General features: G+C 39.5%; 1 protein-coding gene across 1 annotated transcript in view; it reads right to left on the bottom strand.

Annotated features, from left to right (window-relative positions):
- pamr1b (peptidase domain containing associated with muscle regeneration 1b) overlaps nucleotides 1-12610 on the bottom strand; it is a 22140-nt gene extending 9530 nt beyond the window's left edge. The window contains exons 1-4 of the mRNA XM_037682721.1: nucleotides 12560-12610; nucleotides 5662-5838; nucleotides 3493-3618; nucleotides 2875-2989 (exon numbers count right to left, since the gene is read on the bottom strand). Coding sequence (XP_037538649.1) covers nucleotides 2875-2989; nucleotides 3493-3618; nucleotides 5662-5791 — 371 coding nt within the window. The 5' untranslated portion in view covers nucleotides 5792-5838; nucleotides 12560-12610. The remainder of the gene's footprint in view (nucleotides 1-2874; nucleotides 2990-3492; nucleotides 3619-5661; nucleotides 5839-12559) is intronic.
- Between the last annotated feature and the right edge of the window lie 7112 nt (nucleotides 12611-19722).

Here is a 19722-nt window from a genome sequence, read left to right on the forward strand (position 1 = left end):
TATTTGTAACGGCACTATCCTCTCCTCATGGCTTTCCCTCCTTTTCTATCTAAAAAAGTATTCTGAAAAGGATAAGAGGTCACGCTGTCCAAGCAACAGCTACGTGCACTCCGCCCATCTTTCAGACGACTGTACGAACATATTCTCGCTGTATCTCAGTACAATGATAATAAAGCTTATTCTGATTCTGGTAACATGAAATAAGAAAAGTAAGCCTCAAAACTTTAACCCATTTAAATTCTAAATAATTTATGTTCTGTTTTGACAATTCAATGTTTTTATGTTAAAATTTTTAAAAAATTCAGATCAGCAGCTGTTAAATAGCTAAATTATTGCACTGAATGCTGAATGAACACATTGATTGCACAATTTAATTTCCAAAACAAATAGCACGAGTCATTACTGGAACAGGCTTTCAAGGAATTCATTACTACACTTTCAAAACATCACAGCACAAATAGAGAAGGGCTTTAAAGACTACAAATATAACAGTGAGGGAGGAAAATCAGCTGTTTATCTAGGTTATTGATTAAGAAAAACACAAAGGGATGTCAGAACGTGATGTCAGAACTCTCCTGGATTCCCATCAGGGCAGATATAAACAGTTGGAGAAGTTAACGCTGCATATTGGCACGTTTCCAAAATCTTTTAGTTTCAACATTTAATACAGATCACAGATCTTTGGAGCGAGCAGGTTTTAACAAATTAGAAATACGGTAAATGTTTACACCACCAAAGCTTCCAATAATTGTTGCCAACTGTAATTAATAAAAAAAATAAAAACTGTCTGCTGCCTGTTTGGTTTAAATAGTTCAAGTTATAATGATAAAAAACAGGACTCAGGCACAAATTCTGCACGTGTTTATGTGATTATTGACATGGGTTTATTGTATTTACATTAAAAACTGAGACTATGTTGCATTTGTAATCAATTGTGAACTGAGATAGTGATTTGGTTGAGAAAAGTTTTAAAGTTTTAAGTTTGAGAATCAGCTGCAAACAGGGCAGGAAAACAAAAAGGTTGAAGCCATTAAACAAATTTTAAGCAAATAACAATCTAACTGAATCTAACTGTTTGAAGCTTTTGTTCTGCTAAAACTTCACACATTTGCTTGCTATAAGAGTAATGGGAGGAAGAAATAGAAATAGAAAGTCATCACAGCACAGGAAAGTAATAACTTTCCTGAAAAATGTCTTGTTATGGTTTCCAAAGCCTGCTGTAAACTTGCCACAAATCTACAAAATGCATCTTGCAGAAATATTTGAGCTCAGTGGAAAATGTATTCCAGCAGACTAGTCATTAATGGCTATCACAGACGGACAATGAAGACACCAAGTATGGCTTTGACTCTATGAAAGAATGGTTGCATGATTCTGACTTTTTATAATGAGAGGCATAACATTGTCACTAAGCAGCTGCTATTAAATCCATATAAATTTTTATTTGTGCACTTGCTGGCTGGTGAGTATCCTGACGACATTTTGTGGTTTGTTTAGACTTTATAGGTAGAAAGCCCTTTAAATAAAAATTGCTGACAGAAAAGTCAGATATTTATTCTGAAGTCAGTTTTTCAATATCTATGTTATTATTTCCAGAAAGGCTAACAGCATAGGTTACTCTACCAACAGCACCACACAAAATGAATATAATTTTTAAAAATGTGTGCCAAAGAAGTAATGAAAATAAAGCGATGGAATTTAAAATCAGCTCAACTACAGCTAAAAGTCAATTTAATTTATTTTATGTATACATGTTAGTCATGTTGAGATACAGATGCCTCATTTGCAAGAGAGACTTGTTATGGAAGCCGAGATGGGGTAGAGGTAGGGCAGCCAATCGGGACCTGAAAGTCCCCGGCTCGATCCACACCAGTCCCATATGTCATGTCTCTGAGCAAGACACCTAATCCCTAATTGCTCCCTGGGCGCTTACATAGCTGCCCACTGCTCCACCTGGGTGTATCCCAGGTGCAATGGGTTAAATGCAGAGAACTACTTCCGCCATTGTATGGGAACATACAATGATGACAACACACAGCACTTACATGTTATACAAAATTAAAACAATATAGTCAGTAAAACCAATACAACCATTAAAATATATTACCAGTAGTAAAAAAAAAAAAAAACATGCATCAATACAAGCATGTCAATGAAAGAAAAGGATTTTCAGCAGTGATTTACAATAAGTAACAACTTGTTTGTATTTATCTTTTCCCAGATTGGTGTGACTGTTGCAAATAATTCATTAATATGACCATTTCTTTGCATGTTAAATTACATGACATAAACAACTGTCTTAAATTTTTAAGCCACAAATATATTAAAAGCTGAGTTTAATATCGGTTTATTTTAGATTTACTTAGATTATATACAAAAGCACAAAAAATGCCTGTCTGGGTTTTATGTCCCTGAGATGGACTTGTGACATGTCCAGGGTGTCCCCCACCTCTTGCACAGTGACTGTTGGATATGGGCACCAGTGACGCCCGTGACGTGAAAAGGATGAAGTGGGTGAAGATAACGGATGGATGGATGGATGGATGGATGGATGGATGGATGGATGGATGGACGGACGGACGGACGGACGGACAGACGGATGGATGGATGGGTTTTATATCAATAGCAAATGGCAATTAACGTATATCCACAGCAGAAAAATGTACAAAATGTTGTTGTTGCATACAAGATAATTAAGATTTTCATTCATTCATTCATTCAACCTTTGTTTAAACAGGTTAGTCCCTTTGAGCAACGAGGACTCATTTACAAGAGAGACCTGAATTTTAACAAAGAGTGATGACAAAATGATTATGAAACAAGAAAGAAATGAGAGTTGCTAAAGATTTATTGGAAGAAGGCCTGTGATCTTACCTGAGTTCAATAGTAAATGTCCTGTCCACCTGTATCGTCCACTCACACCTGGCGTTGTTGGGGTAGCTCTCGAGAACCAAGTGGCCCTGTCGTTTATGGATCACTCCCCCACACTCTAAAAACAACAGCGAGAATGTGTTAAGTAAAGCTGTAACTGAGTGGCAATTTCAACTGTGGTTTCATTTTTATTCTGAGAAACCACATTCAGACCCTTTGTTTCCCCAACAAACCAAAAGCAAATGTATACACATTTTCAAAGAGTATTGGAGCAATAAACACAGGGTCCACAGAGACATACATTCAGCAACTACCCCAAGCTTCTGCTTTTAATTAAACATATACAGTATAGTGTATGTTGTGCCCCCTGGTAGAAAATTTGCATCTAATAGTTAAAGTCTGTGGTACACATTAGGTTGCTTTATGGGTTTCCTAATTGTTGACTCTGACTTGTCATTCAGCAGTTGTGAAAAACCTCCTGGGCCTGTGGCAGGCTTCCAATATGGCATAGTAGTCCAAGCTGAAGATAAACCAGCAGGAAAAGAAAAGCCCTATAGTACACTCACATTCATTTTACACGGAGTTTTGTCTCTTGCTAACGGGAAAGATGAAAAAACTTACTCCTGCAGTCTCCACCAGACCAGCCGGGACGACACTCAGCACAGTATTTGCCATTAATAAAGAAGTCATCCTGGGGTGCCCATGTTCCATTGTTACAACGCTTACAGTTCTCAAAAATACTGCAACCTGAAAGAAAGAGAGTGAATCAGAAGCAAAGCCACTGAAATGAGGGTGTTTTCTGTGTTATTTACATTAAATCTCCAAAGTATGTCACACTGAAATGTAAAAAATGGGAACATTTTATCATAAGAAGCAAAGTTGCTGCTCTTCAAGAAGCCCATAAACTTGTATTTTGCATCAGCTCTGCTAAACTCATTAAGCTCAACTGTCACTACAACAGAACATAAAAACATACTGCTGCTTCCTGAAATAGAAAAGTATTGAAATGGTTTCCTTTAAATATGGATTTTCACTTAAGAGGCAGCCCTGTACATGGAAGGTGAACAGCACCATGCAAACTAAGCACAGGCATACATTCTAACCAGTGCAGGGCCTGCCAGTGTACCTATGGAAATTCATTGTTATACAATGTGGTTGGAAAACATTTTTTTAGTGTTGAACAAAAATGGAACATACATGTGTCTTTTTAATTCTGAACAGCTGTGTTTGTCTCATAAACAAAAACATGGACATAATCAAGCTGTGAAGAAAGCATGACATAATTCTGCAGGGGCATAGTAAGTAGAAAGCAGGAGTAAAAATGTGCAAGCAGTCATTTATGTACTTGCAAGCTTGAGATGGATGCATTCTCAGAATCTGGACATGGTGTGGTCAGTATGTGCAATCACAATAAATACTGTACTGTAGTCCTTCACTACCTGGCGGTTTGACTTTCGCAGACTCGCTCTATCCCAGTTTTTCAAAGCAAGATAGAACATGAGAAATACATTGTACAGAACACATGATTGTCAACTTTAATATTACTCGTGATTGGGACAGTACGGAATACTGTACAGTAAAAAGTGAATGGGAAAAAAAAAAAACTTCGGACAGACACTGCCATTTTGTAGTTTTCTCTCAATTGGGCTACACTGTATCGCCACTCAAAACGACTACATTTCCCAGAAGCCAACAATGCCTCACCCAGAAGCCCTGTTTCCTTCTGCTGAAATACTAGAGGGAAAGATTTTGATCTGATCAGAAAAAATTTGGCACTTATTACAGTGACTTCGGCGCCCAGTGGATGCAGAGAAGCTGCACAGAACCCACCGAACCAGACCAGAACGGGAGCAGGACCAGACTTCCTGACCCATCTGTGAATCTTAAAAGCTGGTAACAAGTCCACGAGGATTTTCGAGTGGGACGCACGCTGACCAAGGTCCGGCACTTGGACCAGAGCTCACCGGGATTTTTTTCATCTTTCGCCCCACGCCGACCAACCGAAGGTCTGACCCCACCCCCACCAAAATGTACTTCGATGCGCAAGGGCTGCACAGAACCAGAGCAGAACCAGACCTCCAGACCCATCAGTGAATCTTGAGAGCTGGTAGCTTGCCCACGAGGATTTCCGAATGGGATGCATACTGCCGAAGCTCCGGCGCTCAATCCAGAGCCCACCAAGACTTTGTCATCTTTTTCAACAGGCCCACGAGGACCTCTGAGCGGAGACTCACTGCTAAGTAAAATGTAGTAGCTACATATAAGTATGTTGTTAAAAATAGAAGGTTTAAGAGTTTGGAACATTGATTGTGAGCTTTGTTGCTGCAGGGTAGGTCTTCAGAAAAGGAACCAAGTCGGACCGGAACCGAGAGCTGCTGCTGTTCTGCAAAGCCTGGTAAGATAAATTTAGTAGCTAAGTACAAAGTAGTACAGTACTGTACGTATGCTGTTAAAATGACGTAGGATTAAGAGTTTAGAACACTGCAAGAGTGTGGGAAGGGTTTCCAAAGCCTTACAATATATATATAAATACTAAAATAAATAAAATGTTGCTACTTTGCAGATTTTCACTTATTGTGGGGGGGTCTGGAACCATACTCATGCAATAAACGAGTGACTACTGTAGTTTCAGGAGTGATTATTCACCTAAAAAAAAAAAATAAATCTGTATGGAAGATGTTCAAAATAGATAGGCTCAGCTCTTGTAAGGAACTATCAACTTCATGCTTTACAAAGTTTATAAAATCAAAGGGTTGATTTAGCTTGTTACTAAATAAAATAATGTGGTACCTGGATGGATGATGCAGGGGTCACACTCATTGATGGCATTGCGGCAGCAGGGCACAGCGTAACCCACCGTGGTCCGCTGTAGTGGACATTTACAGCGGATCAAGTCATACTCGCAGCAGCCTCGGCACATAACGCTCCACTCCGGGCCTGGACAGTGGGTATACAGGTGCCTGTAATCTAGACAAAAAGATACATCTGGGTCAACAACATGGCAATGGTCAGCAACAGAAGAGCAGTTTAAGGATTTTGTTGATTTTAATGATTATCTGAGCTTTTCGAAGAGCAGCAAACATTTGTGTTTCAGCATTAGAAAACATGCTAGTTATGTTCAACTTAACTGTCATGGAAAACAGATTTGTCGTTAATCCAAAAGTACTGTATGAGCCCAAGTGTAAAGACTGACTTCATTGTGAAATTTTATTCAAATAAATCTGATCTTTAATTGGATTTGAAGCCAGTGATTCAGAGACCTTTGAGGCTGAGTGGTTATATTATGTAACAAAGAATTTAAAGGCTAAAACAGACAAGTGGAAATGCTCATGTGGCAGATGGAGATGGAGAACTAACAGAGGCAGCACTTCAAACTTGGCAAAATGTCCTTGCAACGTTTTGTACATCCTCCTAGCCCTGCAAGTATAATTACTTCTTTGCTCTCAGCCATGAGCTCTTATTTATAAAGCCACTACTGCACACTAGTTCAGCTTTTCCTTTATGTGGGTTTTGTGGACCAAAGTTTCTGCCACAGAGACACGAGCAACAACACTGACACACAGCTGATAAAGCTCTCGAAGGATGATGGTCAGCTAGAGAAAACCGGAGCTGTCCTGGAATGCTGTGAATCCGCCCTACTGCTCTTCCACATAAATGATACCATAAATTGAGTCTCGGTCCTGCAGAAGTCTGGCTTTCTTCTCAGCTATCTTTATAGCTATGGAATTGACATTAATCAGTCGGGGGGGTGGGGGGTGGGGGTTTGCACTGTCATTGGCTTGATCTCAGTGCAGGTTTTCTTAGGACAGCTGCGCGTCAAGGTTCAAGATTCTTTATTGTCATTCACATCACATGTGGTACATGAGGTGGAAGAAAATTGTGTACTCAAGGTCCCAATTAAACCCCAAAATTGTAAAAATAAAAAGTATTAAAAGAAACTGTATACAGTACAAGGATCTAAGCTATATGCTAAACAATAATGATGTAAAATAATACAGCATATTAAACAGCAGTCTGAACATGAGTCTGTTGTGAGCAGATGGGTATAAATATAGCAGCTTAAAGACAAGAGATCAGCAGCATAGATAATCAGCAGGACAGATAAAGTAGCATATCACCAATTAAAGAGGCATTACTGTGATTTTCCTGGTTAGGGATTTATGAGTCTAACAGCTTCAGGGTAGAAGCTGTTCCTCAGTTAAGTGGTTCTACACATAATGCTCCTCAACCACCTGCCTGAAGGGAGCGGGGCAAAAAGTGAGTGTGCTGGGTGAGTGGAGTCCTTCATGATGCAGGTGGCCCTCTTCCTGCATCTGGAGGTGTAGATGTCTGTGATGGTGGGGAGGCTGACTCCAACAGTCTTCTGTGCAGCCTTCACCACTCTCAGCAGAGCTTTTCTCTTTCCAGCTGTGCAGCCTCCATGCCACATGTTGATGCTGGAGCACAAGATGCTCTCCACAGCACACCTGTAGAAGGAGGTGAGGACTGAGGACCCCAGTCCAGCTCGCCTCAGCCACCTGAGGAAGATTCGCTGATGTGCTTTCTTGCTGGTAGTGTTGTTGCCCCCAGCTGAGGTGGTCATTCAGGTGCAAACCCAAGTATATCTGGAGCCCACTTCCACCGCAGATCCTCCTATGTTGGGGGCGAGGGTGGGTGGGGTGGGGTTGCTCATCATGAAATCTACAACTATCTCCTTTGTCTTCTTTACACTGATGGGAAGTTTGTTCTTCCTGTACCAGCTCTCCAGTTGTTCCACCTCCTGCCTGTAGCTGAACTCGTTGTTTGTGATGCGTCCAACCACTGCTGTATCATCTGCAAACTTAACAACATGACAGCCTGGATGGGTAGGTGTGCAGTCATATGTGAGCAGGGTGAACAGGAGGGGGCTCAACACACAGCCCTGAGGGGCTGCTCTTCACAGAGTAGTTGCAGACCTGCAGCGACCTGCATGGTCTTTCTACGGTTTTGCATTGTTCCTATAAGACTTTTCAGACTACTGGGTTTAAATACACAAGTCCTTACTACAATTCTCATTCCGTCACACTGACCGCCAATAAAAGTCTCTTGTGGTCTGAATTTATGTAAACTTACAGCTCATAAACTTTATTTTCAAAACAAAGTTGATCTTGCATGTTTTTTCTTTTTTGTGTGTGTGTAATATCCTCAACAAATAACGAGAAGCATACAGTTTGTGTTCATAAATTAATTTGTGTGGATTTCTTTTGACCAAATGTGAAAACCACAAACATCTGGGCATGGCCTGCATGTTCAGAGGGAAGAGCACTCAGACAGGAAGATATAGTGCAAAAAGATGGATTATGAGAGCACACCCAACTCATCACATACAAACACACAGTACATGCAAGGACAAAGATCTAAACTCATTTTACTTCATCATGTTGGATAAATGTCTCCTCATATTTGATCCTGTTGCCTACGATATTCCACCTGTCTGCCACAACATGTCTCTCCAAAATCCTCATCAAATGGCTTTTTTCTTCAACATACTTGAGACAAATTAGCTCCACAAAATGATTCAAAAAGGCACTCTTAATTCAAAAGATGACAGAAATGAATGAATGGCACACTGATTTTTATAGAAATACAGCTTTGTGAATGCATAAGCATAATTTGTAAACAAGCATGATTAATGGTATAAAAGACTATTATCCAAGACAAATTGTTGTTCTTTCTTATGCTTTAACATGTGAAGTGCCTAAATCTAATCAAAGCTGCTGAATAAACTGAAAACTGCAAGAGGAAAAAAAGCAGAAAGAATGCTTGTGGAGAATAATTTATGCTGCATGGATTTACAATAGTCTGGTCAGAAAATTTGGTTTATTTTCGTGGTATCGAATGGTATCAGCTATTTAATTTGTCTTCAGATATTTGATTTGTCAGGACAAGCATCCTAATATAAAAGTCAAGTCAAGTCACATTTATTTAGATAGCACATTTAAAACAGTAACTGTTATCAAAGTGCTTATCAAAAAAGATCACAGAATCAAATATTAATAACAAGATATTACAGCAACATGAATAAAAGCATAAAAACATGAAATATAATGAAAAAGACAGAAGAAACTGCAGAGACATGGAGGTTAATATATTTCTGCTATGACACATTAGCCTCGTATTTATTTTCTTTAATGTTGGACTTTCCATAATGACAAGCACACACACACACACAAACACACAAACAAGCCAAAGAAATTTCCAATCTGAAGAGGACATTATGTAACAAAGCTGCTGAGAGTTTTGACCTAAGTTGTTTTATATTGAGTCAAACCTGATCTGATTTAAAGTGCATCAAATATGAAGTTAGAAACTTGTTTTGGTCCCAACACAACTAAAGTAATAAAGTCACAGAATGGATCAAGCTAAACAGAAAACCCTGAATGAATGAACTCAAAATAGCATATATTGTGTGTGTGTCTTACTTAATATATATAACTTCACTGCTTGATTGCGATAATTCTTCTATAAGATGGGACACCAGCTACATCGTGATTTAGTAGACGTTGACATCATTGGGCCTTCCCAAAACGGTGCAGGTTCTGATCTTCTTGGATGAGCACACATGGGCCACAGAAACCATGAAGATGGATTTACTGGACACGAACCTGAAAGTGTTAAACGCTCAGAGAGCAGGCCTGGTAATGTCATTATGTGCATCACAGCTTTTATCCTTTGATGCAGGAGTGAAATCTTGTAAGAAGACTCACTAACTTAAAGAGATGTTTTTTGTTTTTTTTTTACTTTTCATGTTTTATATCTTCTTCCTCGGTTCAGATAATCTAATATTAGTGAATTTATGGCTGATTAGCTTCTAAATTTCCATCAACAATGTTCTTAATGCTCTTACTCGAGGTAGTAAATCATCGCAGGCAGCGGTGTCTTCAGTGTTTATGACGGGATTCAGTTTACTGACCTCGGCTCTCTTCTGAACAGGCTGCCATGTTTTATAGAGCACAATTCTGTGGTTGCTCTCCCACAGCTGAACACATGCTGGAATGCATCTTTATTTATTTATTTTGCCTTGGTTACTATCTTCTTTCTTGGATAAGCATTTACTGAAAGTAATGTCCTATTTGTTTATCTTTTTGGCTTGCTTCCTGTTTTTTGAACTTCTCATGTTTTTAACTAGTCTTTAAGATCACCAACTTCTAAATTTCATCTGTGGGGGGGGGGGGTCTCGATTCAACACCTGCAGATAACAACATACTGAAGTGTAACCATTTCATGTAAATTTTTACAGCACTAGTGCAAGGTTGAAACAAGTATAGAAGTGTGTGCATATAACTATTTGTCTAAAAATATACCTGAAATTGTTTTGGCATTATAATCTCTAACAAACTTTGAAATAATGAGTTAAGGTTTATATATATATATATATATATATATATAAAGCAAAACATAATGGGATATTTTGGTATATTTTTTTTACAAATATTTGTTCAATCTTCATACCACACCCTTTTTCTAGAACTGCATCTTTGGCGCTGATGTGCTATTGCTTCTAAAAGTTTAAGCAGGAAAAAAATATGTGGGGGAAAAAAAACAAGGTGAAAAGATAAATGGCAAAACTAAAATGCACCTTTATTATTGGGACATTTTTTCACCACTGGTGACCCACATAAATAACACTTAAGTTGTCTTACGTTAAGCCAGTGGGAATTCTCAACCACGTTTACCCTTGACCTAATGACATTTTCCATCTGGGTCAAAGAAAAGCCTTGGAAATGATGTGGCTTTAACTACAGCCATGGTTCCACACAGCTGTTGGAGCGCACTGATCGCATTAAACCAGACATAACACGCTGATTAGCTTTAGAAGTGCTGGTAAGTGGTTTCAGTTACCTGTTGACAGGACCATGAAATTGTTCCCCTTTTATTTTTAGGCTTTGCTCTCGGCTCTGCAAATTGGCTACAACGTGTAGAGCTAACCAAGAAATGAAAGTATCAAACATCATTAGCCTTAGGTCCAAGTGTGTAAAGCATAATTTATTTAAATGATTGCATCCACAAATACACACAGCATCCTTTTTCCTTTCAGCTTTTCACAATCTTTCCCCCAAGTCCTAAACTCTAACGTTATTAGGTGATAAATCACGTCAAAGGAGTTTCCTGGTAAAAAATGCCACGTAAATTCATAACTAACTAAATTCTTTCCTGATGACTTTTTTCCCACTGGTTTATTATGGAAAAATAACTTTTTACAGCAGCTGCGAGTGGAGGCATGGGGTATGCAATGTATGTGAGTGTACAGTTTCTTTTGCTTGTTGCCCACAACAGCTGTCTGGTATTTTGAGGTCAGACATTTAGCCATCATGGAAAAGGGAAAAACCCAAGGGTGTCCTGTGGTCATTGTGTGTCTGGAGGTATTCTGATCCCCAAACCCTGATCCAGTGGGTCATTGAGTAGACTAAACAAGTTTCTTTGCGCTGAAAACCACAAAATCTATTAAATACCTCATCACTCTGTTACATCCTTGGTCTAAATGATGTGATGGAATGGATGTAAGCTAAATAATCTGAGATTTGTTGTCAGCATTTAGCTTTAAATCTTGGGTCTGACATCATTTTTTGTCTCTTTGTGAAAATGTTATCTCTTTTCCATAATATGAATTTCCTACATCTGTTTTTAAGTCTATCTTTTCTGTTATGTACCCAGAATGTATAAAAGGTAGGCTTTAGCTAAACAAACCAGAAAGTTAACGTGGGAGAAGAGCAGGACAACAGGAGTCGGAGAGCAGGAGAGAGACACCAGTTGGAGCTCACTGGGACACAAACAAGACGGTACACGTGTATAAATAATCTACAACGATAGAATTTAAGAGCATGTGTTTTGTTTTTAAAAAGGAACATGTTTCGTGTTGCGCAACAGACGTCCCATCATCAGCTGATTATGAAACAAAACAAGCAGTGAGTGACTCAGCTGACAACATAAGGGGTTGAATCTGCCAGAGGAAACTCTGCAGCTGAGCCAAGCTGCACAGCTCGCTTTACCACAGTCACAGCTATTACAAATTTAAGGTATTATTTCACTGCGTAACAAGCATCCAGACTGGAATCAGACAGAGGGCAGAAGTTGCGTTGGATGTTTTGTGTTTGCCAGAGTAAATGTCTCACTTATGACTTGTGTCTTGCAGCGGTTCAGATGTTCATGGTAAACAGGAACTCTATCTAACAACGCACTGAGGCATTTACAGAGGGGCTACTAGACAATAGGGAAAGTGTGCCAAGACTCAAGAGCCTCATTAGGACTCCAAGTGCCTCAACTCACCTCGAAGAATGCATGACATCATCCAGCTTTTATTTTATTGTTGATTATTTCTGAACTGAAACAGTTTCACCTATAAGACACCTATATTATTACTTCAAACTATTACAGAACAATCAATCTTCACCTCTTGTTAAGAAAAAGCATGCCCAAGCCTGGTCTTGTTCCATTTGTTCTCACAGCTACAAAAGAATCTGTGCATCTCTTTGTGTCCTTGATTCTTCTTTTACAAGCTTTGCCACAAGTCGCTGCTCTTTAAAACGACAGAAAGGAGGAGCGGACAGGAGGAATGCTGATGCCGGCTTCTTGAGAACAAAGAGCCAAGAAGCTGCGTGGAAACACAAGGACACGAGGAGGACAACAAACAAGTGCAGTGAAAAGTAAAATCACTATACGGAGCTCTTACCGTAGGGCCAGGCTGCACCCAAGGGCAAAGAGATAAAAATAAAGAGGGAGAGTGAGAGGAGCCAGCCCTCCTTCCCTGAGATAAAGGTGCTGTTCCATGGGGTTGCACGGGTACCCCCATGGGTTTGCCCCAGCTGTGGTCCCCGTCCCACAGACAGCATGCTGCAGTCTGGACCTCTGTTTACTTTCTGATCTCAGCTGACATTACATTCTCTCTCCCTTTCCATTGCTTCCCTCCCCCTCCTCCCATGTCTCTTTCTTGCTCAGTGTCTTTCAGTTTCTCCCTCTCTCTTGCTGCTCCTTGGATTCAAGTTACAGCCCAGCCTCACAAGGAGTTCCACTCGCAGTGGTCACCCAAAAACTCCCCTCACTCTGCTTGAACAGTGACGTCACTGCTGGTGAATGACAAGCGAGCACCAGTGTGTTATGCTTAACTCATCAGAATCTCTATCACACACAGACTGAGGGGAAGTGTATAACAGCCAGTCCATGTTCCACACTCTACCCGCCACAGTCAGGATCAATTATGTGGAGATAGAGTTTAAGTCTCCTTCAAAACTCATGTGTTCATGACTAAAACATCCTGAGGTCAGTGTTGTTCAAGTTCACACAAGTGCAAACACAGCAGCTGGGTTCAGTCTTACAAAGCAGCTAGAGTTTGACAATAACTTTAAGTTGAGTAATTAATGAGAGATTAGTTGAATAAAACTCTTGACTTGAAAAAAAATCACTCATGTGAGAAAGCTTTTAGAAAAATGGAGCTACAAGAGACTGTTACAGACTGGAAAGTGTGTAAAAACATGAAATGAAAAAAAAAAAACTGCTGCTTATCCCCAATTTTAATTTTACAACATATAAAGTGTTTATATTCACTAAGAGAAAAAATGTTCAAAGGCCACATGAAAAGTATAAGATGTAAAAGAAAAAACAGTAATAAGATCTAAGATCTGAACTAAGAAAAAAACGTTACCTAAAAACACACTGAGCACTAGTTGTATAAAAACAATACACTGAACAACAGCACGAACACGAGTCTGTGTGAGCAGGTGAGTACAAACAAACACAACAGTATGAAACAAATCAGCAGCAACATGAAACAAATCAGCAGCATGATGTGATTTTTCACAGTGATTATTCTGGTTAGAGATTCATGGGTCTAACAGCCTCAAGGTAGAAGCTGTTCCTCAGTCTAGTGGTTCTACACTTAATGCTCCTTAACCTCCTTCCTGAGGGGAGCGGTGCAAAAAGTGTGTGTGCTGGGTGAGTGGGGTCTTTCATGATGCAGGTGGCCTTCGTCCTGCATCTGGAGGTGTAGATGTACGTGATGGTGAGGAGGCTAACTAACAGACTTCTGTGCAGCCTTCACCATGTATACATATATACATATATACATATATACATATATATATATATATTTTTTTTTTTTATATATATATATATATATATATATTTATATATATGTATATGTTTATGTATAGTTCCTTAACAGAGTATTTTAAACAGGTTGTGCCTCCTTTGTCATATTTCAGTTTGACTAGCAGTAAATGCTTTAAAAGTTTTCACATCAGAAATCATTGTTTGCCAGTACAACAAAAACATAAAATCCCTCTACTCAAAACCTTATTTTCTGTTGCAGACAGATTATGGACTGACGTTAAAAAAGAGATGTGTTGTGGCGAAAATCAGTTAATTAAATGCCACAAAGTGTGTTGTTTAAAGTTTTAGTTGAGCTAAAAAGTATGAGAATAACTTGAGGCTCAATGTTTGCACGGTACGCATCATCCTGACTCATGCTTTAACTTTAAACTACATTCACTGAAAACAAAAAACAGTCAAAAATCAAAAGTATATCGTTTTGCTTTTAGTCTTTCAGAAAGAACAAATTCTCATCAGCAATGATATTAATTTCTCTTGATGTGTCTTGACTGGAAACATCTGCTTAAACTTCTCTAATCTTTATTCCCCAGACACCTAAAAATTCTAATTCCCCATGTGTTGCTACATGCACCGTCACTAGTGACAGCATTTCACCATTACAGCCAGAGGAGAAACCCTTATTAGGATCTTTTTTTCTTTATAGCCTCTAAAGGTTATGGCCTCCTTCTCATTAGGTAATTATGTGCTTCAAGTGTTATTAAGTGTGATTTTTGTCCCAAGTTAAATTTGTGGATTGGCTCAAAGACTCTGGACAGATCTCAAATAAAGTACGCCCACTGAAAAAAGAGGTGGAGTAGACTCAAACTCACTCCATCAGCAAAAAACAAAGTCAAAAAAAAAATACTGCAGTTAAAAGAGTCGTGAAGTCAGGACAGAAAAAAGAGCTGCTAAATGAGCTGTTAAACTTGATGTGGTATTTTATCCAAAGTATGTCACAGTATATTAAAGTCCTCAACTGTGTGAGCTTTAAACAGAAAGGAGCACATTGACGTCCTTAAATGAAAAAGACATTATCTCAAAGGTGACTCCTGCATCAGTTAGTGTTATTGGTGCCATGAGAGTGCTGCATGCACCTCCATCAGGACTTCAGAGACATTCACTGCACAGCTCAGCCCATCTGGAGTGGTCTTTATATACATTTAATGCCCTCTTGCCAGTGAATAATTACGTGATTACCTAAACACATGTGAAGTTAATCAGACGAGCTCCGTGCTTGGCTGCTGAACGTTCAAACATACATGATGCAACCTTTTCTTTTTGTTATTCTGCAGTGTCCATCACATTCAAACTGAGCTCATCTTTGAATTAAGAAGAAATGATTTACAGCAGGGATCAAACCTTTTGAGTTCAGGGACCTCTTACAGGGGAGAAAAAGTTTCAGGGACCCCCTCATAACCCTCATGTTTATTAAAAAAATTTCTTCAGTTTGTCTCGTTAATGTAATGGAAATATTTGTGTAATATAAATACTTAAGACCTGTTCTTTAATAGTGTTAATACGTTTTTTTTATACTTTTAAACATAGGGCATTTCATTTCATTCAACGTACACTTAATTAACTATTTTTTTTAATTTCCACTTCCAAAAATTACAGTTTTGAGAAATTTAACAGTATCAAACACCACTTTAAAACTTTACCTATTCACCTAATGAACATAAATGTATTGAAACTTCTTCATATTATTACAGAAAAGTCTTAACATAAAACTGAACAGAATCATAACAGCAGTAGTCAGACCAAGTAACCGGACTTCATTTGTAAATGGATCGATGCCCAAGTGCAAATAGCGCGGGAGTGGGGGGTCCTCCCCCAGAAAATGTTGAATAAAGTAGATGTGATTAGCTGTATTTTTATGTATTTTAATGGGTTGTTAAACATCTATGTGCTTGTAAAAAAAAGTAATAATTATTTTTTATTTATTCAATTATTGTAGAGATTGGGCCGATCCGATCTGGTATCGGCCTCTGATGCCAGCATAATTTACGTATCGGAGATTTCCAATCAAACCTGCAAAGATTTCCAATCCATGATGCATGTCTGTATCTGATGAAGCGTTTCCACATGTGATTCCCTGCTGGCTGCTTTGCAAATTGGCTTCAAACTATAGAATGGATTTCCTGAACGGAGGTGTGTTTCATGAAACACAGAGTAATAATACCCGTCTCACATTCAGGAAATCCATGTCATAGTTTGCAGCCAGCTAAATACATGTGGACTGAGAGCAGCACTGTTGCTAACAGCTAACCAATTTTTCATCATAACATGTCCGCTGTGTGGAAGTATTTAAACACCGCAGGACAGCAACGTGTAATGTCTGCAGAGCCGCTGTACCGAGAGGAGGAAGCTCGGTCGCGACCTACAATACATCAAACTTAATAAACATTTGAAAAAGCACTGCATTAAAGAGCACAAGGATTGTTTAGCCAGGCACCGCGGTAAACGGAACGTTGGACGTTCGAGCTCTGTGGCTTCAGCGGTGTGTTCCTCTTGTTCAGTCTGAAGCAGGCAGTCTGATTTTGGTCAGCCACGCTCAGTCTGCCCATCTCGAGGAGGAGCAGACTGAGCGCGGCTAACTGAAATCAGATTGTTTGCTTCGCAGCTTGATTGAATACTTGCAGCCAAGACATAGTTTAGGTTTACCCTCCAGGAGGTGTTTATCAGTACAGCAGTAGACAATCATAAAAAAACATATGAATTGAAAAATAAAAGAAAATTATATTTAAAAAAAAGAAAAAGAAACAAAAACAGCTACATTATAAAGCGATGTAAAATACTAAAAACAGGAGCATGTCTGTGTTGGTTTTTGCCATGAACTTACCAGATGTTTGAAGCCATTTAATCCATTTAACATCCACTTTAATATCCACTTTGACGTGTTGTTTTTATGCTATTAGTGCTTAGTGTATATTTAGTTGATGTTTTTCTTAGTTCATATCTTATATTGTATTGCTGTTTTTCATTTACATTTTATTGTTGGATGTAACTGGGACCCTGTATGCAAAATCTCATTCCACCACATGTACCACATGTGGTGTGTTTGACAATAAAACTCTCTGACTCTGACACTGACTTTAAAGCTCGAAATAAAAAACATGTTTTGTGTTAGCAGGATTTAATTCTAACTTATACAACATTAATAAAACTTACCTCAAGTTCCTTTTTTGGACATGCATGCATATATTTGTACAAACTGTACTTGCCTATAGAGACGAGATTATTACAACCTCATATGAAAACAATAATGATGATGATATCGGAACAGTATAGATATCGGCCTATTTCCAGATTTAGGTATCGGGATCGGATAGGAAGTAAAAAAAATGTGGATCGGTGCATCCCTAATTTATTGTAAGAGTACCACCGTCTGCATCTCCTCTCTCCAAGATGGCCACTAATTGCCACCAGCTGTCGGCCATCTCCCTGATGAGGTCCTCTACTACTTAAGGCTGCAGCCGAGTGCTACTCTTCGCTGGAGCATTCTACTTCCCTGTGGTATTTATGCCTCCGGCATGTTGCTTGATACACAAAGAGAGTTACTTATCTAGTTTTCTATGTCTACAGTCCTCCTGCCTCCTTCGGATCCCTTCCAGTCCTGGTCTGCCTTGGTTCTGTTCCTCTTCCCCGTGGCTTGCCCTCCAACCACTTGCCTGCCGTGCCAACTCATCCTTCTCTGGACTCAGTTTGGATTCACCTCAGTTCTTCACCAAAAACATTCAAGCTGTAAGAAAAATCAAAAATAACAACTGCAAGATTCAACCCTTAACTCCAAACCCACCTGACCTTATTGTTTCTCCCCAGGGGTTCCAGAGGACCACTTGTAGATATCTTCACTTGTATATAATAAACACTGTTAAATTTTTACCTTATGAAGTCTTGTCTCGTTCCGGGTCTCGTAACAATCTGGGTTCCCTGAGATCTTCTTTTCTTTTTTTTTTACGGACCCGCAAACACCGGCTTGTGGACCCTTAGAAGTCTGGGGACCACGGTTTGAGAACCGCTGATTTACGTAACACGTTAATATTTTTATGCAGTATTCCAACCTCTTCTGTTACGGCACCGCAGAAAAGAGATGAATGTATTTGATATTATCATCTAACTTGTGCCTATGAACCAAAATATTTTTGCTCTCGTTAGTTTGTTTTCACTGGTTGTGATTTCATACCTCTTGGGTGTGTTTTATTTCATCTGGCTGAAGAAGGAGAATTATCAGATTTGTTGTTTTTCAGCCCACTGGGACTTTGAATTGTACGCAGAAGTTAACAGTGAAAACAGATCAAACAGCTCAGGGCAGAAAAATCAAACGTCCTTAGAAGTTTTTCGAAAACAGCACGTTTTTTTTAGACCAACGCAGGGCTTTAGTCTGCGTATGTTTAGGAGAAGAGGTGGAAAAGAATGAGTCAAACCAGGAGGGTTTATGAACATTAAACAAAATAAAAGACAGCTGGCTGGAGAGAAGAACCTCAGCAGGATAAAAGAAAAATGAGGGGCACGTAGGGAAAAGGAAATATTCTCTGTGTCACTGCTCTTTTCACCCTCCTCTCACCTCCTCTGAACTGTTTGTCCAGATGCTAAATAGTTTATTATGAGAAACTCATGAAGTTAATGCAGACGGTGACAGCAGCTGTTTCCTGGTCAGTCTACAATGAAAACATTATAAATTGTCACTTACATCCTGATATTAAAGTGCTGTTTTTTATGTTGTTTTTTTTTAAATAGACATTTTCTGCCTATTTGGTTCGAAACCTTAGAAAACGAACCCTTTATTAGTTGAGCTAAACCAAAAATAATTTTAATTGTAATTGTCTTGGTTCAACTGAGACATGTCCTATTGAAGGGTGGTGACTTCACTGTACCATGGAAAGCAGCTTGGAAGCTGTGAAGGAGTCTGTTCGGACCAAACTAAGTGTTGGTTGCCTAAACAGTCAGTAAAGTAGGTACCATTACATCATGCATCCTGAACTTCATTATGGAAAGCTTCACCAACCCCAGCAAAATTTTATTTAATGTACTACCAAGTATATGAATGAAAAAAATTATTTGCAAGGGATTGTTTTTATTTTGTGGAGTGGAGGAGTTTAAGAATCTCGGGGTCTTGTTCACGAATGATGGAAAAATGGAGAAAGACATTGATAGGCGGATAGGTGTGGCGTCTGCAGTGAAGTGTGCGCTGTACCGATCTGTCGTAGTGAAGAGAGAGCTGAGTCAAAAGGCGAAGCTCTCGATTTACTGGTAGATCTACGTTCCTACCCTTATCTATGATCATGAGCTTTGGTTTGTGACCGAAAGAACGATATCGCGGATACAAGCGGCCTAAATGAGTTTCCCTGCAGAGTGTCTGGGATCTCCTTTAGAGATAGGGTGAGAAGCTCAGTCATCTGGGAGAGACTCAGAGTAGAACTGTTGCTTCTCCACATCGAGAGTAGCCAATGGATGTGGCTCGGGCATCTGGTTAGGATGCCTCCTGGACGCCTCCCTGGTGAGGTGTTCTGGACACATCCCAATGGGAGGAGACCCAGAGAAAGACCCAGGACATGCTGGAGGGACTATGTTTCTCAGCTTGACTGGGAACGCCTTGGGATTCCCCTGGAGGAGCTGGCCCAAGTGGCTGGGGCGAGGGAAGTCTGGGCCTCCCTACTTAGGCTGCTACCCCAGCGACCCAACCCCAGATAAGCGGAAGAAAATGGATGGATGGATGGATGGATGGATGGATGGATGGATGGATGGATG

The sequence above is a fragment of the Nematolebias whitei genome, chromosome 10, assembly GCF_014905685.2.
Source record: "Nematolebias whitei isolate Nwh7 chromosome 10, NemWhi1, whole genome shotgun sequence".
In the NCBI taxonomy this organism is placed as follows: domain Eukaryota; kingdom Metazoa; phylum Chordata; class Actinopteri; order Cyprinodontiformes; family Rivulidae; genus Nematolebias; species Nematolebias whitei.